The 26,014-nt window shown below is 58.4% G+C and overlaps 1 protein-coding gene and 1 long non-coding RNA gene across 5 annotated transcripts; one reads left to right on the plus strand and one right to left on the minus strand.

Annotated features, from left to right (window-relative positions):
* Window positions 1-393: 393 nt before the first annotated feature.
* EGFL7 (EGF like domain multiple 7) lies at window positions 394-17,920 on the minus strand. Of its 4 annotated transcripts, none has more exons than XM_064523857.1 (10): window positions 17,777-17,920; window positions 13,271-13,339; window positions 7,865-8,062; window positions 6,739-6,861; window positions 6,543-6,655; window positions 5,601-5,696; window positions 4,398-4,568; window positions 3,485-3,549; window positions 3,031-3,193; window positions 394-687 (listed from the first exon to the last, which is right to left on the minus strand). In XM_064523857.1, the coding sequence occupies exons 3-10, from the start codon at window positions 8,002-8,004 to the stop codon at window positions 665-667; spliced, it is 894 nt and encodes a 297-aa protein (XP_064379927.1). In that variant the 5' UTR covers window positions 8,005-8,062; window positions 13,271-13,339; window positions 17,777-17,920; the 3' UTR covers window positions 394-664. The 4 variants fall into 4 exon arrangements, with proteins under 4 accessions (XP_064379927.1, XP_025950277.2, XP_025950276.2 ...); XM_026094492.2 differs by lacking the exon at window positions 17,777-17,920 and adding an exon at window positions 15,092-15,231; XM_026094491.2 differs by lacking the exon at window positions 17,777-17,920 and adding an exon at window positions 13,425-14,165.
* On the plus strand, window positions 14,174-25,066 carry LOC135330389 (uncharacterized). The gene is made up of 2 exons (XR_010392400.1): window positions 14,174-14,766; window positions 21,771-25,066. It is a non-coding gene; the product is annotated as an uncharacterized LOC135330389 (long non-coding RNA).
* Window positions 25,067-26,014: the final 948 nt, after the last annotated feature.

A 26,014-nucleotide genomic window follows, 5' to 3' on the forward strand; every position in this document is an offset into this window, starting at 1 on the left:
CCCAGTTCCCTGTGCCCAGCCAGTGCAATACCTGTGCAGGGACCAGTTGCACCCATCCCTCCCTGCAGCGCTGCTCACTCTGGCACGGGTCCTTTTTGGCTGTAGCCCTCTGCATGTCGGATAAAGTACCTGCCCAAAACACCTGGTTTGGGCAGAAGTCTCCGAGCAGGTAGGAGGACTGTGGAGAAGCCACTGTCCTGCCGCGGCCGTGTCTGTGCAGCACTGGGATGAGCAGTGCTGGGCAGGCGGCACAGCCACTCCAACCGCCCCCTTTGCCTTGCAGCCCTGCCCCGCGGGAGACGATGTCCCGGGGCAACACTAGAAGCCGGGCAAAACTAAGCACCACGTGGCTTTGCTTAGAGCCGCGCTCTGGCACAGCCGGACAGGCACAGCTAACGGCATGAGGTAAGGCATTTATTCTCTGCTGCTCCAGCAGAAGTGGGGTGAGATGCTGAGGGTTAGAAGTCCAGTTTGGAAGTAGCTGCATGACCTTCAATAAGGTGAGTTTGAAGAGGAAAAGACGGAGATGCTGATGGGAAACCAGCCTTCTCCTGCTACCCTGCGTCTTCCTGTAGATTATGTGACTTCTCTGCCAGCCTGGGGCTGGCAGGTGAGATAAGAGGTACGGATGCGCTCTGCTTGCTCCAGTTCTTTGGACATTTGGTTAGAGTTCATTCTTGCAGGAACCTGGAAAGGTTAGGGAAAAAAAAAAGAAAAACACAGCAAAGTTGTTAGCCTGGGTTCGGTGTGGTAAGAGCCACTGGCTTTGTAACCAATGCGAGGCTCTTGCCCCACGGCTTGGAAGGAGGGGTGGGTGGTGCTGGGGGACGGGGAGGGTTGGCAAGGGCCGGCCTGCCACAACCGCAGGACGCGGCCGGGCTGCGCTACAGGGCCGTAATTGGACACAGGCCCTGCTGGTGTCTGAAGCCAGCAGAGCCTCGTCTGGAGCCCAGGGCAGTTTATGGGCTCTGCAAGGCCCCGCGCTGAGCCTGCTTCTGCCGAGCAGCCAAATGCAGTCACAAGTCTGGCTTTCTGCTAACTGGATGCAAGCGTTACAGCCCAGCAGCGACACAGTCTGTGCTGAATGGGGGTAATTCAGACTTAGAAGGGCTAAAATTGTTATGGTTTAAAGAGATTAGACCCTGCACTTTTGCTGGCAGGTTAAGGAAAATGAAGTGCTTTTTCCAGTCCTCACACACATCCCCGTTGAGCAGGTAATTGCAGGGCGGAGTTGCGCCTCAGCGTTCAGCTGTGAAGCGCTCTGCAGGGCACAGAGCAGGGACAGCTCTGCGACTGTCCTCCCTTCGGTGCCTGGCTTGAGAGCAGCCTCCTGGCAGTTGTGTTTTGTGGCTGTGATCAAAAACCCATCGGAGCAACTGGCTTTTCTGCTGGGGACCACGACGGGAGAGAAAGCCCAAGGGGCTGCGCCAGGCCCCTGCTTTGCCTGGAAGCGGAGAGGCCTGGGGGACGTGTGAGCGGAGCAGGGGAGCTCAGCTGCTCCTCCATGCACATCTCCACGGGATGCCCTGCAAAGCCTAATGCGAGCTGGAGTACGAAATGCCAGTCTCATGTCCTCCAGGGACGTTCAAGAACATGAGAGGGACAAAAGCAAGTTTTACTTGCTGGACTAGGCTTGGCAGAAGCTAATTTCAGGCCTTGGGAGTCATCCCTTGGAATAAACCCATGTTACTGTGCGATGCTGCTCACATTCCTCAGTGCTGTCACTAATAATAGGTATAGAGCAATGCTAGGAAACTTGCTCTGCTGGGATGCTTAGTGGTTTTGATAATTACCCTTTTCTGAGACTTTTTTAAGTGTCAGTTTGCAGCCACTTAGTCATCGCAGGAGATCTTGAAGGTTCCCCTTACACATAAGCCATTGCCACAAGCAGCATGAGCTGGGCCTGCATGTGCCCTGACTCACGGCCCCCCCGCAGCCTTCTGCGATTAGTGCCAGCTGTTGCTGCACAGCAGCTCCCGAGCCAGCCAAGCCATGGCGAGTTGCTGGGCTTGTTCGACTGGACTCAGTTAATGGGAAAACTAGATTTTTGGCAGCAAAGCTGCGTATCAAAGCGCTCATCTGGTTTATGCCCTGCTATGAGTCAAATAGCCGTGCTTCAGCAAGAGCTTTGCACAACCCTCCTCCCGGACCTGGGTGAATTTAAAACATGCTACGTGGCCAGGCTGCGTTTTCGGCACTGCAGCAGCCTCCCCTGCGCTGCTGTGCTGCGGGGAACCCGCCGGGCAGACTACCACCACGGTCAACCCTTCCACACGCGACAGCTCCCACCAGGCGCTCGTGTTCAAAGCTGCTCAGAGAGTCTGCTACTTGGAAAAAACCCTCTCCATCAGGCTTCATGGCAAAGGCCTAGTCTGTAGACTTCAAAAAGAAATGTGCCTAAAAACTTCCCAGGCTCGTAAATCTGCCAGCTTGGGCACGCTCCCTAAACTTCTCTGATTGACTTTCTTGGCCTGTTAATTTCCCATGAGTTACAGCCTCTTTTCCCATTTCATCCCGGACGGAGTTATAACGCTCCAGCAAGGGAGCACAGCCGGCGCGGGTGTGCGCGGCAGAGGGTGCCGGCTGCGAGCCGTGACCTGCCGCAGAGGCTCACGCTGGGCTCCCTCTGCCTCTGCCCCAGAGCCACGTTCCCATGTGCCTAGCTTTTGGCCGCTACAAGGGCAATCAGATGGTGCAGCCATAGAAACGGCTCTGAAATGAAGCTAATGGGCGGTTTGTGTTCATCTTTTATTAATTACAGGCTGCTGAGTTTGAAGGGAGATATAGATTAATAGTGGCACATGTGTTACCGATCTAGCTGCCCTGCATCTGCTCGCCGTGGCCAGCCTTCCCCGCTCTGCCCCACGAGGCCAAGGGTTAGACAAACGCTGCGTTAGACCAACGGGCCACGAGTGGCCGGAGGAGCAAAGCAACGCCGCCGAGGCCTGCGGTGGGTTGGCGGTGCTGGGCTCTGCCAGGCTGCGTGGGGAGAAGCGTGGTGCTAAAACCCGCCCTTTCCCGGCCACTTACACGTCTCCAGCCGCTCCTCGAGGAAGGAGATCTGCTCGCTCAGGGAGTCGATTCTGTCCAGCTGCTGGAGGGAGTGGGACAGCCGGCTGATGGGGTCTGCGCCCACGTCTTCCGGCGCCGATGGCATGAGGTTATGGAAGGGGGCCAGCACCAACTGGAGCTTCTGCAGGAGGCAAGAGGAGCCGTGAGCACGTCCTCCCTGGCCCACCTGGAAGCCTGTCCGGGGCAGCGTGCTCGCAGGCCGGCCCGCTCGCGGGTGCTCGAGTGCATTCACCGGGCCGCTGGGCTGGGCGAGCTGCTCCCCGGGCTCTGCTGGGATCACTGCTAGCGCGAGGCCAGAGTGCTGCTACACACAGAGCAGGGGCGGAGGGAAACCCGTGGCTGCGCGTGGCCCTGGTTGTAGCCTGGAGAACGGCAGTGGGAGGAAAGGCAGCGATGTTTGCTGATGGCTCACCTGCTCCAGCGCTTCCACCCTGTTCTTCAAGTCTTTCATTTCTTCCTTCATTTCACTGGACGGACCTGAAAAAAGGAGCAAGAGCAGGCCGGTTAGTAAAAACCCATTGCCCAAAGCGAAGCGGAAGGTGCTGGGGGTGACCCAGCTCCCCTAGCAGGGATCCCTGCAGCCCTGAGCAGGGCAGAGAGGACACGTCCCACTCCAGGAGCCCCTGCAGCACGACTTGGAGCCCCCGCCGGCTGCAAGCACTGGCAGCAGAGCCGCGGCTCGTGCCGCGAGCCTCTCCTCTTGCTGGGGTACCTGCAACAAAGCGCGGGAGCGTCTCCGGTGGTGGGGGGCAACGCGGGATGCTGCCGGCAGCACATGCCTCCAGCAAAGCCCGGCCTTTTGCACCCGCGCCGTCAGGGGCTTCGCTAGCAGCAGGTCTGCCCCGTCGCGCACGCACTTGTCCCGTGGTGAGCACAAAGGCGAAAGGCAGGTGGTCCGTGGGGCGCGGGCGGGCGGGTGCCCGGTCCTCCCAGGCGCTTCCCTCGCGATGCCGGTGCTGGCCACAGCGCATTATTACTCACGGTACGAGTTTGAAGTGTCACAGCGCGTACCAAAAGTAATAATGGGCCGTCACCAGCGGCGCCCGCCGCTCCTCGTGCTCCGGACGTGCCCTGCAGGAACGACGATGCCGGCGAGGACCGCAACGGGGCCAGGCCCTGCCACCCTCGCGGAGGGAGCGTGGCTGGATTTGAGCGCGGGGAGGTTGCTTGGAGGGCCAGAGAGACCCCCGGGGTCACTGGGAACAAAGCCGAGGGGCTCTGGCTGCTGCTGGCTCCTCACCTGGCTCTTGCTGGTGCTGCTGCAGCACCCCAGCCCTCACCCAAGGCCCCGAGCAGGCCGGGCTGCGCGGCCACGGACAGGTTACCTCCGGGGCTGGCGCCGCGTGGCTCCGGTTCGGGGGCCGGTGCTGCGGGCTGGCACGCTCTGGCGTCGGCGGCGAGGCTGAAGCCGGGGCGGCAGGCGCAGCGGTAGCTCCCGGCCGTGTTGAGGCAGAGCTGGCTGCAGCCATGACTCCGGCGGGCGCACTCGTCCACGTCTGAAAGCACAGGCACGAGCTCAGGGAGGGCAGGGAGGCACCGCGGCGCTTACACGGGGCAGCGGGTGCAGAGGCATCGGCCACGCAAGCAGAAAGCCTCTGTCCCCTGCCAGAGCCACCCTGACAGCGGCGCGGTGACGGCGGGGAGCACGGCGAGAGCCCAGGCCACGGGCCTCCGCCCTAGCGAGCACCGGTGCAGCGCTGGGAGCTCAGCGATGCTGCACCGCAGGCAGGGCGCAAGCACCAGCCCCCGCAGCCCTTGGCACAGCCTCTGCTCTAGCATCTGCTCAGCGCGGGAGCCACGCGCCCCACGCGCCCCACGGCGGGGGGGACCTGGGGTAACTGGCATGGCTCTCAGGCCTCCTTCCCTCCACCCTCTCCCCCCCCCCACATCAGAAGAGTCAGAAGCAAAATTTGTGGTCAGAAATGTCCAAATTCTGGCCAGGGCAGCCAGCGTCCCCGGAGCGGCTGTTCCCAGGCAGCTCCGAGCGCTTGGCTCTCATCCTGGATTTACGGCCGGGGTTTTGGTTCCAGCCCAGCCGAGGCGAGGAGCTATCTAGCCTTTCAAGTGTGTATAAAACCCAGTAACCTCTCCTCACACGGGGGAGTCATTAAAGCTGTTCCCACAAAGCAAAATGAGCAGAACCGCTTCCCACGCCTGGGAGAAGCTGTTCCAGGCAGTGGGAAAATCCTTTCCCCTCCCCGTGCCGGAGCCGGCGCTGTCAGCAACGGGCTCAGCCCCGCGCGGTTCAATGCCACGCGCTCGCGGCATACGTCTCCGCGGTTGATGGGCCTCAGTCTGCAGCGAGAGGTCGCAGAGCCTGGCACTTGGGACACTGCAACACTAACTGAGCATCCCGCCCCTCCGCCGCTGGACCACGAGGCATCACCGCCGGGTGCGAGGGGCCGCACCGGGTCCCCTCCGCAGCCTGCACGCGCCAGGCGAGCGCTGCCCGCCGTGCCGGGTCCCGTCCCGGGGAAGGCGGCGGGGCAGCGTGGGACAGACCAGGGTGGGGGAAGCGCAGCCGGTACCTGTCTCGCAGGCCGGTCCCGTCCAGCCCGGCGGGCAGGCGCATCTGTTGGGGAAGGCGCAGCTCCCCCCGTTGCGGCACGGCGCCCGGCAGAGAGCTGTGGAGCAGAGACACGAGCACGGCGTCACCGAGGCGGGCACGTACACAGGGACAAAACCACGCGCTGGCACCAGCCCCCGGCCCCGGCTGCTCCGTGCCACCCCGGGAGCCGGCGTGCTCGAGCTGAGGCTCCGGCAGCCCTGGGGGCACAGGCTCACTGGTGGGGACACACGAGCTGGGTTTGCAGCACGGCAAGAGGACGCGGTGGCCGCGGCCAGCCCGGGGCGGCAGCGGGGCAAGCGGCTCTGCACCCCGGCCGGCTCCCGGTCGCCACGCGCTCTGGGAAGCAGTCGATGCCACGCTCCAAGCTCAGCTGGAGAGGGATTAGCTGCTGATGTGTTCTGCATTTATTTTGTGTTGTGCATCACAATTTTCTTCTAAAAGCATCTTTCTTCCATTACTGCTGATTTATACGGGAAGAACTTACTCATTTGATTTATTCTCTGGTAACTCTAAAGTTAATAAGCTATCCCAAAGGAGGGAGGCATGCAGGGCTGCAGAGACAGGCGAGCAATTAATCAGAAATTGAACTACATTTGCTTGCACTATTGAGTGCTGAAAATGTAAATGCTTTCCTACAGGGAGATTCAGCCTGCCAGGCGGAGCACGGATAAACAAGAGCGCTGGCTGCCGGGGCACCATCCGGGGCGGTGCTGGTCCCCTGCTAAAGCCCGCGTGGCAGCAGGCACTAGCTGGGGTCTTACAGGCTCCCTGGGGACCGATGTTTAAAAAATCCCAAATAAATAGGGTGTGTGTTTCTCAGGGAAACCCAGATGCAACTCAGTGATGGAGGGGCCGGGGCAGGGCAGGGCCGAGCGCCGCGGCTGCCCGCCGGCCGCGTTACCTTGGTCGCAGCCGAGCGCGTGGCTGCTCGCGCGGGTCCAGCCGGGACAGCACGGGGCGGCGGGCCGGGGCACCTGCCTGTACGCCTGCCGGTAGGCGACCTTGTAGATGGTCCTGCAAGGCAAAGACGGGGCTGAGGCCGGTGCCCGGGGCTCCGGGAGGGTCCCCAGCGCCCCCGCGCCGGGCTCCGGGCTCACCTGTAGGTGCTGCAGAGCCGCTGCCCCTGGCACGTGGTGAGGTAGGGCTGGTAGACGGGCTGCACGTGGGACTCGGCGACGGCGGCCGGCCGGCTCCGCGGCTCCGCACTGCACACGCGGCGCCTGGGCGGGGGGGAGCGGGTCAGGCCCGGGAAACCCCCCGGCCGCTTCTCCCGCGACGCCGGAGGGGCTGCGCCCGCCGAGGATGAGCCCTGGCAAGCCCTGGTTACACGGGGCTCTTTAACCGCAGCGGCTAATTGCCCGAGCGACCCAGGAGGCTGCTTTGAGCCGTTACGGGGCAGCGACGCGCGCTGCCGGCCCTGGTAGCCGCACGGCCTTTCCGTCCCGAGCTCTGCGCGAAGGCACGGGCAACGCCTCCTCGAACACTCACCCGGCTCCTCCGGCACAGAGCAACACCAGGGCCCAGTTTAGGGGCTTGTACTCAGAGCAGCTCTCCCTCCATTCCCCCCCTCCTCCCCCTGAAAGCATCCACCTTTTAGGTAGGTTTTTCCCTTCTGAGACTTCTGCATCCCCGAACCTGATGTCCCTGTGGCCACCGGCAGATTCACGCGTCCGCGGGAAGGGGCAGGCCCACAGCACCGAGGCCGAGCCCGGAGCAGAGCTGCCCTCTGTTTTCCCGGAGATAACCGAGATCCCATCAGAAACTTTCCCAGGGTTCCCAGCCAAAGCGATCTCGGTTAAGGATTCATTTTTCAACATTTTCCAGCCCAAGCCGCTCAGTCCCACTTAGGACCTCGCCTGTTTGTCTCAGCCTCCCAGCGCAATTAGGAACTAGACTAAAAAGGCTGGGAATTAACATGGACATCAGATGGCTTCCATTAACTCCGGAGAGCTCCCCTCAGCCTCACTGATTAATGGTGTGGAAGACGCGATTTATAAATGGCAATTGTTTGCTTTGCGAATTCCATAATAAAGTTATAACTGCGGAGGACGTACTCGAGAGAGGAAGCCGGCCTGCCAGCTTAGCCAGGAGCAGGACGCAATAGGTTTAGGGCCAGAGGAGAGCGTTTTGCTGTGAAAACAGACTAGGTAGAGAACGGGAGCTGAGTGGCAGGGCAGGAGGTCTGGGACGAGACCCCGTGCCGCGGACAGGAGGGAGGCTTACCCTGCCTGGGCAAAACCGCCCGCGCCGGCCGTGCCGAGGATGAGGATGAGCCCTGCGAGGAGGCAGCCGCTTCGGTGCATCTCCCGGCCTCTCCGAGCCGCTCTCCCTGCCGCGCTGGGCCGTGCAGCATCGAGGAGCATCGCTCTCCGATGGGAAGCGCCGGCTCCTACCGCATGTCTCGCTGGTCAGCGGGGGACCCTGGACCAAAAGAACAACAGCGTGAGCACGCGGTGTCCATCCCCGGCCGACGCCAGCCGACGGAGCCGCGGGCACACGAGATGGACCACAAGGGACACGGCCATCGCCAGGCCCTCCGCCTGGCCCAGCCGGCTCTGCTCCCCTCGGAGCAGCAGCGCCGTGCGCACGAGGGCGATCACCGGCACGGGGCCGCGGGGCCGGCGTCCCTCGCCGCGCGGGAGCAACCCGCATCGGTAGGAAACGTGCGGCCAGCGCCAGGCTGCAAGGCCGGAACAACGGCCTGTGATTTCCTAATCCATACGGCATTGTAGAGCTGCATGTTCCCACCACGCACCACACTGAAATCTGATCTTCTGGTCTTTAAAACACAAGGGTTCTTGCCAGAAAAAAGTGCTTTAAAGGCCATAGGCACAGTCTGTAGAGCAAGTACTGAGTCGGAAATAAAGAGGCTTTGATTTTCTGACAGAGGACAAATACGAAACAAGGCTGAAGAAGGTCAATAACAATATCTAATTTAAACAGCATCTAATTTACACAGAACAGTTGGCCTCCGGATGGCAGCAGTTAAAGGAGGAAGAAATAAAGAAACCCACCTTAAATATATGACAATCAAAAAAAGAATCAGTCTTTCTGATTAAGCCTTGAGAAAGGCGCTGCTTTACTGGGATGCACACAAGAAGAAACTGGAAGCACTATGAGCTATCCAAAAGTAAAAAAAACCAAAAATCATAGAACAAAATAAACAGGGGCTTTGGGCTGGAGCGGTGGCTGGTCCAGCAGCAGCGGCGTACCACACGAGCGCTCCCGGACCCTGCGAGGCTAACGCCTATCCTGCCCTTCGACAGCAAACATCTCGACTACTCCCCTGTGCGTGTTTGCGTGCAGTGATATTGCAGGGAAAATTTTTCATCTTCTCGTGATTAATAGGTGGTATTTCCACCATGGGGAAATCAAATCTTGGTTGATGTGCAGGAAGGTTTTAAAAAAAATAATGAAGAAGTCTTCTCTCCCGCAGTGCTTCTGGAGACACCGCAGGGATGCCAGCAGACAGCCAGGGATGCCCCAGCTCCCTACGGCTCGGTCCGCTCTCCCCGGGGCTATGCTAGGACACACATTTTCCCTACACTCCCAGCTCTCCATGCTGGTGGGACTTCTTCAGAAGTCTGTAGGTCAAACCCTGCCAACCCTCCCAGTCCTCCCACAAACCTCCTGCAACTGCCATAGGAGCTCTCCCTGCAGGGAAGGCAAGAAATGCAGGGCATAAGCCTAAAAAATAGATCTTTTGTTTTGTTCTCTTTGAAATTGAGCAGCATTGGTCAGAGTATCCCTCTGGATCTGCAAATTATGATTAATACCAGAAAAAGTTTCAAAAGTGAAAAAAAAAAGATAGACTATCCTTGTGTTTTTAATGAGTTTATGAAAATCATCATCTTCAAAGCTGCATGAGATCCAACCTGTTGCCACTGCCTCTTGAATATTCTTTTCTAAAGCACCTAATTTAAGAAAAATCTTTCCATGCTTTAAAAAAGAAAAAGCATGTTTTGCACGGTCTCTAGTTTCTCGAACAACGAGGTGAAGCCCGGTGGCCTGGCGATGTGAAGCTACGTAGGTGCATCTAAGCTGCTGCTGTTTCAGAGGGCAGCAAAGTCCCCTCAGCCGGCCACGTGTGCCTGCGATTGCCAGCTGGTGCCTCTCCCTGCCGCCCGAAACGCTCCCGCAGGGCTTCGGAGGCTGTGCTCGCCCAACCTGCAGCGGGGAGCAGCGGGAAAACGCGAGCAGCGCTACGGGCAAGCAGCGCTTTTTCCAGCTCTGCCCACAAAAGTGAGGCTGAGACTCCAGGCGATGCCGGTGGTGGGAACCGGGGTGCGTTTCTGAAGCGGTGCAGCAGGTCCAGCCCCTCCAGAGGATGCAAGAGCCCTCTCGCTGAGGTGACAGCGCTTCTTCGCGCTTGGCCTGGTTCTGCACGTGAAGCCGCTGCTCTGGACCTGTCCTGGACCTGTTTCCGTGCCCTCAGTGCCAGACCCTCCGGGGAGGGTCCGCCAGCACCAGCGGAGGCACAGGGATTTTCCTCCTCCTGTTCTCCGCACCGGCTGGGATATGCACGGCAGGGCACCGGCGCAGGGACACGGACGCCGTGGGGCACTGGGACGCGGGCGCTGAGGAGCACCACGCTGCATGGGCAGAGGTGCCGGCGCTGTGGGGCAGGGACGCAGCACCGCAGAGCAGGGCACAGGGCTGCGGGCACATGGAGGGGGGCACAGGCACCATGGAGCTGTGGCCGCCACAGAGCAGGACACGGGGACGCGGGCACCATGGAGCAGGGCGCAGGGCTGCAGGTACCGCGGAGCAGGGCTTTGGGCACCGCAGACCCAGGCACAGGGACGCGGGGAGCCCGGAGCAGGGCGCAGAGCTGCAGGCACTAGGGCAAAGGCACGCAGGCACTGCCGACCAGGGAGCAGGGCACCGCGAAGCAGGGCACAGGGACACGGGCACCGCAGAACGGGGTGCAGGGACACGGGCACCACGGAGCGGGGCGCAGGGATGCGGGCACGGTGGAGCGGGCTGCAGGGCACTGCAGATCAGGATGCAGGAACACGGGCACAGCAGGGCAGGGACATGGGCACTGCAGATGAGGGCACAGGGATGGGGGCACCGTGGAGCAGGGCACAGGGACACGGGCACAGCAGAGTGGGGCACAGGGCACTGCAGATCAGGGTGAAGGGACGGGGGCACAGTGGAGCAGAGCGCAGGGACACGGGCACGGCAGAGCGGGGCACAGGGACAGGGGCACAGTGGAGCAGGGCGCAGAGACGTGGGCACGGCGGAGCAGGGTGCAGGGTGCTGCAGATCAGGGTGCAGGGACATGGGCACGGCAGATCAGGGCACAGGGACAGGGGCACAGCAGATCAGGGCGCAGGGACGCGGGCACGGCGGAGCAGGGCGCAGGGCGCTGCAGACCCCGGCGGCGCGGGGCGCGGGGATGCTGAGCCCGGGGCGCAGCAGGCCGGAGCTCGGCTCCCCGCGGCTCCGCTCCCACCTGCGGCAGCGGCAGCTCCGGGGCGCCGCGGGGCTCCGGGGCCGCCGCCCGCCCGTGCGCGCCGGGACCCCCCGCCCGCCCGCCCGCCCGCCCCCCCCGCGCCCCGGCGGCGCCGCTACTCACCGGAGCCCGTGGCGGAGCCGCCGAGCCGCCGCGCCGCGGCCCCCGCGCGTTTCCTGCCCCGGCCCGGGCCGGTCCCTCCGCCCCGGCGCAACGCGCTGCCGGCGGCCGCAGAGCGGAGCCTCCCGGCCGGGGGCGCCGCCGCCTCCCCGCCCTGCCGGCACCCCGGGCGCCTCCCGGGGCGACGCGGGGACGCGGGTCCGCCTGGCCGGGGGGGACACGGGGACAGGGCTGAGCCTGGCCGGGGGGGACATGTGGGGACAGGGCTGAGCCTGGCCGGGGGGGACACGGGGGTCCGCCTGGCCGGGGGGGACACGGGGACAGGGCAGAGCCTGGAGGAACCTGGCCCTGGGGGGGACATTCAGGGACAGGGCAGAGCCTGGCTCTGGGGGGGGGACACGGGGAACAAGGCAGAGCCTGGCCCGGGGGGGTACATGGGGGACAACATGCAAGGACAGGGCGGAGCCTGGCCCTGGGGGAGACAGGGCAGGTCCCCCCGGAGGAGCCTGGCCCTTGGGGGGGGGGACATGCAAGGACAGGGCAGGTCCCCCCGGAGGAGCCTGGCCCTGGGGGGGACATGCAGGGACAGGGCAGGTTCCCCTCTGCACAGTCTGGCCCTGCTGGGGGGGGGAAACATGTGACATACCGCTGTTGTGCCCCATGTGTTGTCACCCCCCCCCCCGCCGAGTCCGGGGGGACCCCAACTCCAGGGCTCCCCGGCGCGACTGCTTTCGTGCTTATGTCGAGCCTTATCTGCAGGCTCGTCACGCGGGGCCGAGACCCCCCAGCGCCGCCAGCCCCTGCCCCTGCATGCGCCACGCCGGCGGGACACGAGGTCCCCAACCCCCCCGGCCATCCCAGCTGGGTGGCAGGAGAGGAAGACCCTAGTGCAGCCCCTCGCCCAACCAGCGCAGGGCTGGGGCAAATTGATTTCTCTCTGCTAAAAACCCCTGTAGCTGGTCCTGCACGCTCTCAAACGGGAGAGAAACCCAGATGCAGGGTGCAAACCCACGGAGCACGGCTCAGCCGGCTCGGCACCCCCGGCCCCAGGACGGGGCGGGCAGGGCGATCCCCCGCTGCCGGCGGGCTGCTCGTGTTCAGTGCCCAAATACTTATCGAAGAAAATCGTGCGGTTCGATATGTGCCAAACTGCCACTTGTTTTGTCTACATTTTTCCTGGGACATTAGAGCACAGAGGCCTATTGTTTTCAAATTACTTCGGCGCCTGCCATGCACGGAACCGGCCTTAAAGATAGCAGGGGTCTGATGCATAAATGGATGGCGGGATCCACCCCCACGGGAATATTTTTCCCATTAAGCTTTGCAGTTTTTTGAAAGCATGTAGTCATTTAAGGGAAATATTTACCAGTTAAACAAAAATGGCCCCGAAAAAGCGATGGAGATCGCTGGCCTGTGCCCTGCGTTTCCTCGCGGATGTGCTGGGGCTGCTGGCTGCACGGGAGCCGTCTCCGGCCGTGCCGGCCCTCGGGAAGCGGGTGCCCGCTAGCTCTACTGCAGTGGGTGCCTTCAGGCGGACCCACGCAAAAGGAGCACAAACTCCCTTAGTCAAACCCTCCCCGGGGAAGGGAGCAGAGCAGAGGGGAACCAGCTCCAGGACGTGCTGGTGAGGATGGAGCTTCATCGCCAGGGCGAGAGGGAGCGGGCGGAGGAAGGAGCCCTCCCGCAGCGGCAGAGGGGCTTGTTGATGCTGGTGGAAGCGTGGCTCCTCATTGCACAGCATCTTACATCACCCGAGCAGGAAACAGAATGGTTTGCTCATTCTGTCTGGATCCAGGCAACCCCTGGGGAATGATTTCAGCTCACTTAATCTCATAAGCCCAAAGCACAGGCGACTTTTCCCAAGAGCCTTGAAGGGGCAGTAATTATTTTGTTATGCAGAGAGTGTTATCGTTTTTTCTGGTGTATGGGGGAGATGAACAGAGCCTGATACTCAGCTTCGCTAATAGTTGCAAATGTGCTTGCCAGTGGAAAGCTTCCCCATCTGACCATACTGAAAGCACGGGATCTAATTTCGCGGCCGAGACACTCACCTTATCCGCGGTGCTCCGTCATTTGTCCTGAGCAGGGATTCCTTCCTTAAACGGCATCTTGGTTTCTTACTGCCGGAAGAAAAAAAACCCTGCTGTTACACTCTCTTTCTCCTCCGGGCAGATGTTTGCGATCCAGCCCTTGCCCATGACGGACCTGATGTGGGATTCCCTGGATGCTCCCTGCGGAGAGGGGTGGGACGGGCGGACGCAGGACCTGGGCCACGCAGGGCTCCTGTGCCCGGCACCGGTGCCGAGCCGGCCCCGCGAGGGCATGCAGGCAGGCCGCGGCGGCACGGGCACAGCGGTACCAGCCGCAGGGCACGGGCCCGTTTCTTCTCTCCTGTGCAGAGCAGATGTTTTAGGAGCATCCCGTGGTCCCAATCCTCCCCTCGCTCGCACGGGCTTGCAGCGCTGTACCATCTGCTGCACCCCAACAAATACACATCACTGTCTTCACTAGTTACACACACTCATTTAAGGATAAAGATCACCAGCTCCCCAGGCAATTCTTGCACTAGTCCCCAGGTTCCCCATCGGAAACGCGACGGTGAGAAAGGGGACGGATTCATTCACACCCGGTTTTCCGCTCAGCTTTCGGCTTCTCGCTAGACAGCAAGGCACTGTGCAGGACTAAACACACCGTTGTTCAAGGTCTCCCCTAGAGCCTTCGCAGCCATTCCACAATTATTCCATAAGTGCACGGCAGCATTTTAAAATTCTGCAATTATTTTAATTGCAAAATGTTTGCTCTTCAGCTCCATTTACTGGGTCAAATCTTTGCTCAAGAAAGTATCCATGTTATCTGCTTAAGAACTGCATATAGCCCATTAAAAGAGCATTTAATCCTCCACTTGTAGGGAGGGTTCAGTGTTTTATATGCTAATACTAATTTTGATAGGAGGAAATCCCCTAGGACATAGCCTGGCAAAGTTCCCTTGAAGTCAGTGGAGCTATGCCAGCCCAGAGCGGGGGGGATCAGTTTTGTTGGCTCTGTTAATATAGGTGTGACAACTTTCTGACAACGGCACTAAGGGACTTTGGCTCCTGATTTCAAGCCTATCTGGATTTGAAGTCCTCCCTGGACTGATGTTTTACATGTTTCCTCCAAAGTTTTCTCCCTTGCTAACTTGCCTGCTCCCTTTCTCCTTAGAAGTTTGCTCTCATGACATTTAATATTAATGCTTGTCTCGAGGCCAAGAAAGAACTGCTTCTGCCCAGCCTCCCTCTCAGATTTAACGATGTTTAAACCTCCTCGCCGCGGAGAGGCTGTTTTACCACCAGTGTGAATTATGAGCTGCACCGCGCGCCTGCCCTGACCACGTCCGAGACCCAACGCCAGGCGGGCTGCGGGGGTGACGCTTTCGCCCACCCACCCTTTCCTCGACGCGTCCTGCAGCCCTCCTAAGCGCACGGCACCGGATCCTCTTTGCCCTGAAGCTATCCGTGGTGGACCGAGGACCGAAGGGGCCGGCAGCCCCCGGCAGATTCCCGGTGCGGTAGGTGGGCTCGGCGCGTGTTTGGGGCTGGTGGGGGGTAACCCGACTTTGTTCCTTATTCAGGAGAGAGCTCTGGCTCTGCAACTGTGAAAAAGAAATGATTAACAGAGAAGACTCGACAGGAGGGCAGCGCTAAGGTCCCACACCGGGAAACGAGGGCTCGCATCCCATTTTCGGGATGCGCCCACGTACGCGAGTGCTTCCCCCAGCTGGGGCCAGACACGCTGCAGTGACAGATGGATGGACGGGGAGACAGAGAGAGGAGAGTGACACACACAGAGATGCAAAACTTTCCAGCTGCTACAAAACATGCCTGGCCCCGTACCTGCTGTGCACAACGGTCTCTCGCTGGCCTCCGCGGGGGTCTCGCATAGAACTGGAAGTACTCGCTAAAGCAACAGGGGTTTTTGGTGCTTTTGAAAATAGGGAGCATCGGCTTTTCCTGCTTTAAGACAAACTCTTCTGCTCGGACTTTTCATAAGGCTGTTTGTAAACTCTGCGCTGAAGTTTAGACTTCAGAGCAGCCCCTGGTCTGCAGGGCTCTGTAAGGGAAAAGACCTCCCACTATTCTATTCTGTCCCATATTGTTCCCCATTGCGTCAGCTGCAGACCAGTTATCTCAGTGAAAATCTAGAGGAGTCCATTGATGTCAGTGGGATCAAAGCAGGTCAAAGCAGGAAAAGTACTTGGCCCATAGTGTTCAGTCTGTCGTCACCAGTTGCGCCCAGTGCTATGCATATTATGACCCAGATCTGATTCCCGCAAAGCAAATTTTTTGCCTGAGTAAGGACTTCACAAGCATTAAAGATCTCGGGACTGGTATGTTATAACTCCAGGCGATGATAAAGACACGCAGCAGCCTAGCTTTAGCCATGCAAAAACAATGCATGAACAGGGCAACATCCTGTACTGTTAGCCAGGTTCATTTTCTCTTATTACTGCTGCTCACAGATGAGTTCTTATTTACATTTAGAGGATGCAGTAATTGCTCCTGTGTGAAAACTGGGAAATGACTCATCTCATCCAGGAATACACTGAATTTCACTGTTTTCTGTGAAATTTCTCTGGCAAAAGGTGGCATTAGTCAGTGGAGAATGATCCCCCACCCTGCTTTTCCCAGTGAATCACTCCCCAAGGAGCACATGGGAAGTGTGGTGGGAATAAATGCAAGCTGCACACATAGCTCTATCATTCCCCTAATCGTGCCTATACGAGCGAGCAGCCGCTTTCAGAAGAGAGCACTTAACAAGATCATTTTGCTCCGACTATGCTTCTGTACCAGGAGAAAGTCTCCAGCTCCAGAATTCAGAGCTCCTCTCTGCAGCCACCTCCTAGGGAGCAGCCAGGGATCCAAGCATTTGCTTTGGGAGAAGGGACGGAGAATTAAATCACATTTTTGACCATCCTCTTCTGTCTGCAGAGACCTGTTTTTCAACCTCCCTTTCCTTGTCCTTCTCTGCCTGCCTCGAAAGCTTGAGTTAAATCTCCCCCCACCATGCCCTTCGGCTGCCAGTGGGGCTGAGCCAGGTTCATTTACTCTAATTTGCTGCCGTTGGTAAATCTGTCTCCCTAGAGCCAGCCCCAGCTGCAGCCGTGGACAGTGGGAAACGGCTCAAAAAAGCGCACTTCCCAAACTCCGTTCTTCTTTCTTATCTGTAGGCAAACTTGTGCAGAGGTGCTAGTTTAGCATTATAGATGGGAACTAATTCAATCCCCGGCATTAAATGTTGGATCACAGCGAATAACATTTAGGAGCTGAACAAGCCCATGTCAGGGCAGATTCGGTGTTTTCTGTGCCCACCCCAGCCCCGCTTTTATCCAGAGAAGGGATGGGGTTATCGAGGACGCTCTGGCTCCAGCTACTCTATCTGGGTTTCTGTCTGCCACAGCTTCCCAGACAGCGGCAGACGCTTCCCAGTCCACTTCTAAATTAGTTTTATCACCTACAAAGCCTTGTTATTTCTTCTTATGTTTGATTCTTTGCACAGTGAATCAATTCTGTGAATGTTAGACCTTAGGAAAAAATCATGCCCGATCATCTCTGTCAAGAGCTATTTGCTGGCCCGGTCCCACTCTGCATTCCCTGCAGCAAGGACAGCTGATGCCTGCGTGACCCCGCAGCTCCTACCCGCAGCCGAGTGCCCCAGGCTGAGTCTCTGCAAGCTGCCTGCCTGCCTTGTGTAATGCAGCACGTCAGGACAGCAGGACCCCCGGCTGAAAATGAAAAGTTTGCAAATTACCTAGCTCTGCACTCATAAATTTGAGAGGCTTTGCTGAGCTCCTGGCATGCAAACATCGGCAGTAACCAGGGCGAGCCTCCAGCCTGCCTCGCGGGAGGATCGGGCCCTGCCCCAGCATCGCTCCGCTCCGCATCTCGCCCGTTTTCAGCGGGGGGTCGAGCTCTGCCAGCAGCAGGGCGTCACCGCTCGGGGTCCTGCGGCACGGAGAGGAACGAGCAGAAGAGTGACGGACGACCTGCCACCGTGTTAGGGGTGATGGAGAGGGAGAAACAGATGAAAGAAGAGAGCGAATTATGGAAATGCAGGAGATCTGTTAGGTATTTGCAGCTATGCATAGGCATCTGTGCGTGCGCACGCGTGCCGCGGCCGCCTTCTGCACGCACGGGAGATGAGAGGCACCTCTGTCCGCCCGCCGGCACTCTGCCGTCCGGGGAAACAGCGTGGTGCCGCGGGGCGAGCCCGAAACAGGGGTGCTGCGGGCTGGGCTGGCCCCGCTCGGCCCCGGAGACGTCGCTGCCGGCCGAGAGCAGAGCCGGCCTCGCGCGGGCGGACACGCCACGCGCCGCCGGCACCACCTCGCACCCCCTGCGACGGATAACTCGCTATCGGGGTTGTTTATCAGACCAGCTCCGACGGCTCCTGGTTTCTGCTCCCCGGGCGCCGCCGGGTTTCGGCCCCGTGAGGACGGACCGCAGCCACCCCCGGCTCCCGGCTGGGCGCCGCTGCCCACCCCGAGCCCACCCCGGTGCCGGCCGCGGCTCCCGCCATACCTGCAGCGCCCCGGCCGCCGCTCACGGGGCCGGGGGCAGCCCGCCGCCGCCTCTCTGCCCGCACGGCTCCTCGCCGCCATCGCCGCCCGCCCCGCCGCCACCATCGCTGCCGGCATCGCACGGCCGGCCGGCGGGCCGCGCGCAGGCGGGAGGTCGGTCCCCGCCGAGGTGGAAGGGCGGCTTTTTATGCTTTTCTTCCTGTATAAATCAGGACGGGGATGGACAATCCCAGACAGGACTTCCTGTGTGTGCGGCGCGCTGATAACGGCCGCCGCGGGCAGAACAAACACCGCGGCCCGCTCGCCCCGCGCAGGGGGAGAGGGGCCGCCGCGGGGCGGCCAACGCCTCCCCCCTCCCTGCCCCAACCACCCCCCCGGTGTGACCCCCCCCCCGGGGGCAAGGAGGCAGCCGCACACCCCGCGGGGGCCGTGGAGGGGGAGAGGCGCTGACCGCCCTGCCCCGCGCCTCGCGCCGGGCCCAACATGGCCGCTCTGCCCCGCCGTCCCGCCTCGGCCCCGCTCGCAGGCCCCGGGGCGGCTTTCGGCACCCCAACCCCTGCGTGGGGGCATGGCTGCCCCGTGGGGTGGCGGCGGGGGGCAGTTTGGAGCTCCCCCCCCACCCGCAGCGAGGCACCGGCCTGGCGGGGCCTCCCCCGCAGTGCGCCGGCGGCCATTTCCTCATGCGGGGGACGCAGCCCCGTCCCGGGGGTTTGGCCACCCCGACGCCTCGAGGCTCGGCGGGGAGAGGCGACAGGTTATCCCCAAATGCCGGCCGGCTCGGGCCACCCCCTCGACCCACAGCACGGAGGGGGACGGGCCCATCCAAGGGGGCTCCGCTCTTGCAGGAAAGCTCCCGGCAACATGGCCGCTCCGGAGGCGGAGAGCAGAGAAGGGCGCAGAGAAAAAACATCGCCCCAATTCCCTCATTCCTGAGGGCACCGCGGCTCCGAGCTGGTGCCGGCCGCGCGTTAAACACATGCCGAGAACGTGACCGTGGCTGGAGGCGGCCGAAGGAGGGAGAGCCACCGGAGAGCCAGCCGGCCGGGCGCCTCGGCGGCGCAGGGCGCCTGTGCGCACGCTTGCTGCGAGCGCAGGATCACTCCCACCCTTATCCAGCAGAATATCAGCCCGGGCAAGCCCGCTGGGACCTGCAAAATATCCCTGTGTTTGTTTATGTAAATGCACGGCTAAAGAAGGACCCCGCTTGTTTTCCTTGGCAGAAGGGTGTTTAAAGGCTGCTTTCTGCTGCCCACCGTGCTTTTCAAGAATAAGTGGTTTTATGCTGCAGGCCCTTTGCCATTAGCATTAGCAGCTGAGGGGCTACGGGAAATACATGTGTGCAAAGGAGTCATTTCTGGGCACACATGTGGATGCAATTGCAGTTGTGCATGTTACACTATGTGTGTGTGTGTATGCAATTCTGCTTGTTACACTGTGTGTGTGTGTTGCTCAATTCTGCACAGTGCAGAGTCTCCGCAAAGGCTCCCAGGACCCTTGGACTCCTCTCCATCTCCTCCAAACCGAAGCCCACCTGAACTTTGGGGGAAAACTCTAGCCCCAAATTTATCCGTCCCAGCAATCACCATTTGGCCTCATGCCACCCTTCCCGTGTCCTCTGCCCCGGCACGGACACAGGTCACAGCGCATCGCTGCGATGCACCGGCCGCCCGCGCCGAGCCAAGCGGGGAGCAGGTCTGCTCCAGCCTCGGCGGCAGAGTCGGCAGGAGCGAAACGGGATGCGTGGAAAACGCTTCCTGTTTACCCAACGGCTCTTCTTTAGTAGTAGCCGGCGGGGCGGGAAACGGTCACCAGAGGCCACCAGAATGGGTATTTTTAAATTTGAAATCGTGACACTTTGTCGTGCAGCGTGCCGCCGTCCTCCTGTGGAAGTCGGCGCTGGGGAAAGCCTGGGCGCCCGCCAAGGCTCCGCTGCGGCGCGTGGGGAAGGGGGGGCATCCGCGCCGCTCGCCCGTGGTGCACAGCCCTCCTCTGCACGCACGCCTCCGCCAGCCCCAAGTCCCCGCGGCACATGCAGAGCAGCAGCCGCTCTTGCAGTCTCTAAATTCCCTGGAAAACGTGACTTTTTTGGTAGCCCACAGCGGCTAGGACCCACCAAAGACGAAGCATGCAGACACACGGACAGACAAAAGCCGAGGTGCTTTTCCAAGGCTGCAGAGTCCACGCTGCGGCTGCGCCCTGGCTCGGAGGCATTCAGGGTCTCTCAGGCATGAACCGAGCAGGGGGATGGAGGGGATTTTAGGGTCCTCATTAGCACTAGTCAATTAGTGCAGGACGTCGCTCTCCCGGCAGCCGATGGGGCTGCAGTTACATAGCCCCTGCCCACGCTAATCCCTTTGAGACCACGTTTGTGTTAAGATCGGTTTTCCTCCAGTGTTTCGCTGCAGGAAACTTTTCTCCCAAGTGTGCCCTTTCCCTCAGAGTCTCAGCCATTCCCAAGAAGGTAAAATTCACCTGGGTGAGTTTAGTGGCCCTTTGGGGCTGCTGACAGCTGGCTGCCGGCACGCTCCTCTCTGCCGGGATGTTGCAGCCACTTAGCATTTAATCAGCATATGAACAAACCTCGGGGAGAATGCTGTCCCACAGCAAGGTGTGACAATTTCAATAATAAAGCAAAATAAGATGGCAAAAACTACAGCTTCAGCCGACATGCCTTTTCCCATGCAGTAAGCCCAAGAGAGCCCAGCCTTGCCTGGCAGAGCAGCCCCGGCTGCTTGCACAGGGATGGGATCAGAGAAAGCTCTGCTGCATCCGCCAGCGAGCTGGCTCATGACCTGGGATAGATTTAGGAACAGAATGTCAAATTTTTCCAGGCTTGGGCCACTGCAAATCCTTGAGAGTGACAACTGCTTCTTGGGGAGCACAGCACATCTGGGAATGGTTGTCAGACCGGGGCATGGGATTCAGGATGCCTGGGTCCTGTTCCCACCAACTTCTTCCATCCACCATGGAAAAACTATGTGGGCCACCTCTTGCCTGTTTTCTCATTGGGGGATAATAAAAGCACCAGTCCCATCACAGAGGTGTTGTGCTCCTTCCCCAACTAATACCTGTGAACAGCTTTCAAATTCCTGCGTGAAATCTGCTACATAAACTTAACTCCTGATTTCAGGTGCGGTGAACATTCACGAGGTTTAGTTCTTGTCGCAACAGAAGAGCAGATGCTCACTCGAGCCTGAAAGTGTAAGATAAGATGGTATTTAAAGCCTCAATCTCTTTGGAGGACCCAGCGCGAGGTCCTGACACTGCTCCCCAGCATGCCCATGCCATTGCTCGGGCACTCGTAGCCACCATGCCCGGTAAGGCCCCAGAGCCCTACACAGCCGGGTTTCTTCAATCAGGGCCTTTCTTGCGCACCGTGCTTGCTCCATCGACCCTTGCATCAGCCAACTCTTTCCTTTGCTGCAGCAGAGGACATTTCCTTCAAGGCACCAGGTGGGCTGGGACAAAAGCCACTTGCACGGGCGAGACCTCCCGAGTTCCCGGGGGAGAGCGGCACATCCGCGCCCTGCTCCGCCGTCCCGGGACGGTCCTCGTGACGAGGATGCTGGTCAAAACTAAACAAAACGGCGCTGCCGGGAGAATCCATCCCGGATTTTACGGCGCGCCTGCCGTGCGCTGGGGCAGGACTGGAGGAGTTTTGAGGTGCCGTGGGAATACCCGCGCGCTGCAGACGCAATTAATCAAATTCAGAGGTCGTATTCTTCGTTACTGCGCCTCGCTGTGCAGGGAGCACCGCGGGAGTCTCGCGGACAACCGCAGCCTCGCTGTGGAACAGATTTGCTTTTTCCTGGTGAAAATCATGTATGAGAAGAGCTTTTATCTGCATTTTTTGTTTTAGAAAGTGCCATCTCTGAGAAGCCTGAATTCAAAAAAAGTTCCTCCAAAACTTTCAAAATCATTCAGTTAAAAATTGAGTTTTGAAGCTTGCAGCCCAGAGGTTAGAAAGATTAACTGACATTGTGCTTTTCCCACAGAAATGTCCATACTGGTTAAAAAAACCGGCATTGTTAGAAGAGGGGAGGCCGTGAGCAGGAGCACACGATGGCCGGTGCGAGATGGGGCCGAGCAGCGTGCTCCAGCATTCCCGCGTGGATGAGACGGAGCAGGCGGACAGGCCCATGCTTTCCGAGCGGTTTTGGGGTCTCCATCATCACGAGCTGTCCAGCCCTGTGATGGGGGAAGGTTCTTTTGACAGAGCTGATTGGGGAATATTTGGTCCTTTAGCAATTTGATTATTAGTCTTTCATTTAAAAGAATGATCAGAAAGAGCAAGAAAACCCAAAAAACTTTGTGCAAAACCCAGTTCTCCTCTTGGTCCCGCACCCAGCACAATGTGTTCTCATTTCTCATGGAAGTGTCCACTTTGGGAATACAGCCATAGTTCTGGCTGTCCTGCCACCCATAAGGCATCCGTGAGCTCAGATTGGGCCCGTTAGTGCAAATAGCTGCTCATTAACACCAAAGGCTAATTGCGACTGATTTGTTAATCAGATGTTCAACATGATGTTGCACAATTAGGGCTGTGATGACAAAACGCTGCCAGTCTCGCTGCTCGCTCTGGCATCTCTGCCCTGGAGTTCAAGGGAAAACCGATAAGAAAGAGAGAAAGCGAGAGAGAGCAGAGACTGAGCCCTGTGCAAGCTGGTGTCTTTGCAGAGGCCGTGCCCTGCTGCTATTGTTGCAACAGAGACAGGAAAAACCCCGGAGCCTCTCTTCTGCTAAGCCAGCATGGTGAAGGGCTCCTTTATCTTCCCTCGGGTGCGAGATAAGGTTTCAGTGTTGTCCTGCCAGAGCAGCTTTATATCTCACGCAGATACCTCCCCTCGTTGGAGCAAGCTTTCACGCGCTCAGAAAATATTTGAGCAAGACCATATCTCCGAAACGCGGGCGCAGCGGAAAGACGCACAGAGTGCAACACGCCCACGCCGTGGGTTCTGGAGCGCCTCGCTGCCCGGGCAAGCACCAAACCGACATCCTCAGCTTGCGGGTCTGGACCGCGAGGGCCTCTCTCGTCCGAAGCCCCTGTGCAGGGCGGTTTCCCCAGACCGAATCAGGGCCCCAGCGCTGGGCTCCGTACAGCCTGGGGAACCTGTGCATTTCCACTGATATCTTCGGCGAGCGGAGGTGCAAACCCTGCCCTGCACTGGTGCCTGCTCGGCAGCAAGCATGCACCGAGCCCAGCCGGCTGCCAGCACAGTCGGACGGGAAAACTGCTGCCGGAGCACCCCGAAACGAAGCCCTTGGTCTCACTCTGTGAATTCCAGCTGTCCCTAACCCCCCCAGGAGCATCTACACAGATAGCTGGAGAGACTTTCCTAGTCTTCTCCAATTAGTCTCTCTTCAGGGAATACATCTCCAGGGGTGGATCTGTCATTCTCTAATCGGAGCAGATGTGTGAAGATGTGACAGTAGATCAGAGCTTAATAACTACTGTCCTCTAGAAGCAGTCCTGACTGTCATTTACAATCCTTCTTTTACTATCCTTTGCCAGAAAAGTCCAACCCCTAAATGTAGAACTTTTCTTTCAGGGGAGACACAAAATATGCATTTTGAATACTCACCGTAAAGTAACACCAAATGATAAGAAGAGTAAAGACCGCCCTAGATCTGCCTGCCTTTTGGGGATGTAGCAAGAAAATGTCCCTTCCCTGTTTCAAAGCTTAACGAGTTGCTTTGGTGATGCATGAACGTTTTCAGAACTAATCAAACTTAGCAAATGTTTTAATGAGTCAGTGAGAACTGTATCTCCTTGCAACAAGCCGCTTACTTCAGTGCCTCTCACATATATGTGTATTTGAAAAGCATGAGCTGGATTTCTCCAGGGTGACTTATCACCATCTGGGAGTTCGGCTCTTCTCTTTGATTGTGCCCTGCCGTCCCCTACAAAGGACCCGATTACACAGGTTTTGGAAGCTCTTCAGTGACAATTTCTATGAAATCCTCACGCAACATCATGAGGAATGTCTGGGAGGAAAAGGCATATCATCAAAAAAAGAGGATAAAGAGTAAAAGCCATCCCTTTGCAGAGGCTGACGAGAGAGCTGTGCGCCACAGGGGATCAAAGCTCTCGGAGCAGGCGGTGGAGTGCCGGCAATTCGGTGGTATGGAGACGTACTTCTCCACGGGGCAAAAGCGGGAGACCTGGGCAGCACCTTTGTGCTGGCTGACACAACACTGGCTTCTGGGTGAAGCCCCTGAGAGGGGAAATATTTCCCTCTCACCAAAGCAAAGCTGTATGCATGGCACAAAATGCTGTTAAATCCTGGGGAGGTGACTTCTGGGCTGCCCCATCCATCACCGTAGTCCTGAGAGCTGCAGAGCCCTCCTCCTCCCTGCTTGCAGCTGACACTCCCTTTCCCAGCAACTTTTACTACTCAGTAAACAGACAAGAATAATTGCAATTTAAAACCTGCCCAGATGCAGAGCACTTGCAAATGATTAAAAGTTTTCATTGTCAAAAATACTCGGTGTATTGAAAAATACACTCAAAGGGCCGGTTCTGACCTTATTTGCGTGGGACTCAATCCAGAAGAGGTCTCCATGGAGAAGCCCAGGAGAATGGAAGGGATGTTAAACTAATGGTGGTCTAAAGAAATTAGCTAGTGCTTATGGATATTAAGCCAAATAACACACAGCTGAATAGAGCTTGATGTCTTTTTTATAAAATGAATAAGGCGTGTAATAGATAAATGTCTGCCCATTAGTGGATCTTACACCTTGGCTGAAAAGTCCTACCAAGGAAACTTTTCATGTCTTTTCTGCTGACTTCACTGGATTTCAGCTACATAATAGAGAAGTGGAATTCAGCCTAAGTCAAACAGCGAATGCAGAAGTCGGGACTTAGGAAAAAGATACAAAAAAAGAACTGTTGATCTGTGTCCTCTCCGACACAGTGCAGCGTATCAAACTGGCCATGGCCATTATTTTGTTTAACCGCTTATCTCCACCGAGGGAAGAGGAAATTCCCAAGAACGCGGATCGTTAAAAATATTAACCAGGGCCTGGCGATTATTTTTGGTAGCTAAAAACTTCCTGATGGAACCGTTCGGGTTTGCATTGGACTTCAGCGAATGTTTTAGAGTGACTCTCACAAATACCCGTTCTGCTCCCAGCCCCGCGCAGTTCACGGAGCAGCGGGGAAGGGCGGGTGTGCGTTGCTCTTTCTTTTGTTTCGCAGTGCAGCGCGGTGAAGTGCACAGCACTACCCTGAATGAGCATTTAGCTATTTTCTTGTATCCTTAAATAAAGGACTGGTTCACAGAGGCAGAAATCTCTGTTTCCTTTCGGGCAGGAAACAGGAAGTGAATGCGAGGGGCAGATTTCGAGTTCGCTTGCGAGAACAATTAAACTCCCATCCAGAGGGGAAGGGGATCTGCGTCAAGAGGAATTCACCTTTTTTTTTCTTTCTTTCTTTTTTTTCTTTCTTTTTTTTTTTTTTTTTTTTTTTTTGCTGGAAGGGAAAAGAAAATGACCTTTGGTTTAAAAGTCTGGAAGAATAAAGGTCTAAGCATTTAGGGCTGCCTGCACAAATATAGTCATAAAGGCCTTTTCCTGACCAAAGCTTGCGGCGGCCGCCAGCGCCGTCGTTGCGATGCCGGGGCCTCTCTGCAGACGCTGCACCGCTCGGTCCCCATCAGCCCTCCGAGGTGAAGGGCGTCACCCAAAACTGTCAGCGGTTCCTGCTCAGGAGGGGCAGTCCCGGGGCTTTTTTTTGCAAAATATTTACCATTTACCCTATTTACCATTACTGCTCTGTGTCCCTCCCCGACACTTTGCCAGTCCAGCAGGTCAGACGAGATTCAGTAGATCCCCTTGCCTTCCTCCCCAAAAGACCTATTTATAGGGCATCAGCTCAACCTCGCACTCTCACTGCCACTTTTTGTCCCTTTTCACTCAACGACAAAACCTTCTCCGGGCTTTCCTGGGAAGAGGATCTGACTCGAGGCCTCAGGGCCTTGACTAAGTGTCAAAATATGATCGGCGTGGTCTCCCCGTGAGCCCCAGCCGTGGCCCAAGTCTCCGTTCCAGCGGGTCTGGATATCCCCGGAGCAGGAAGACAGTCCGACCAAGCACAAACCATTTCTTTGTATTTATTCCTCCCCTCATGCAGACCAGATTCCCAAAGCAGCTCCGGAGATGGCGGATACCGGAGCTGAGACCTTGAGAGGTGCTTAAGCATCGCATCCCCATGGGCACCAAGCGCTTCGGCCCCAGAGCC

Source organism: Dromaius novaehollandiae, chromosome 20, assembly GCF_036370855.1.
Source record: "Dromaius novaehollandiae isolate bDroNov1 chromosome 20, bDroNov1.hap1, whole genome shotgun sequence".
In the NCBI taxonomy this organism is placed as follows: Eukaryota; Metazoa; Chordata; class Aves; order Casuariiformes; family Dromaiidae; genus Dromaius; species Dromaius novaehollandiae.

Coding starts and splice junctions, on each gene's coding strand:
- EGFL7 (XM_064523857.1), bottom strand. CDS start 8,004: ATGCTCCTCGATGCTGCACGGCCCAGCGCGGCAGGGAGAGCGGCTCGG. Junction 6,862..7,864: donor GGCGGTTTTGCCCAGGCAGG/GTAAGCCTCCCT, acceptor CCCCCCGCCCAG/GCGCCGCGTGTGCAGTGCGG. Junction 688..3,030: donor CGAGGAGCGGCTGGAGACGT/GTAAGTGGCCGG, acceptor TAACCTTTCCAG/GTTCCTGCAAGAATGAACTC.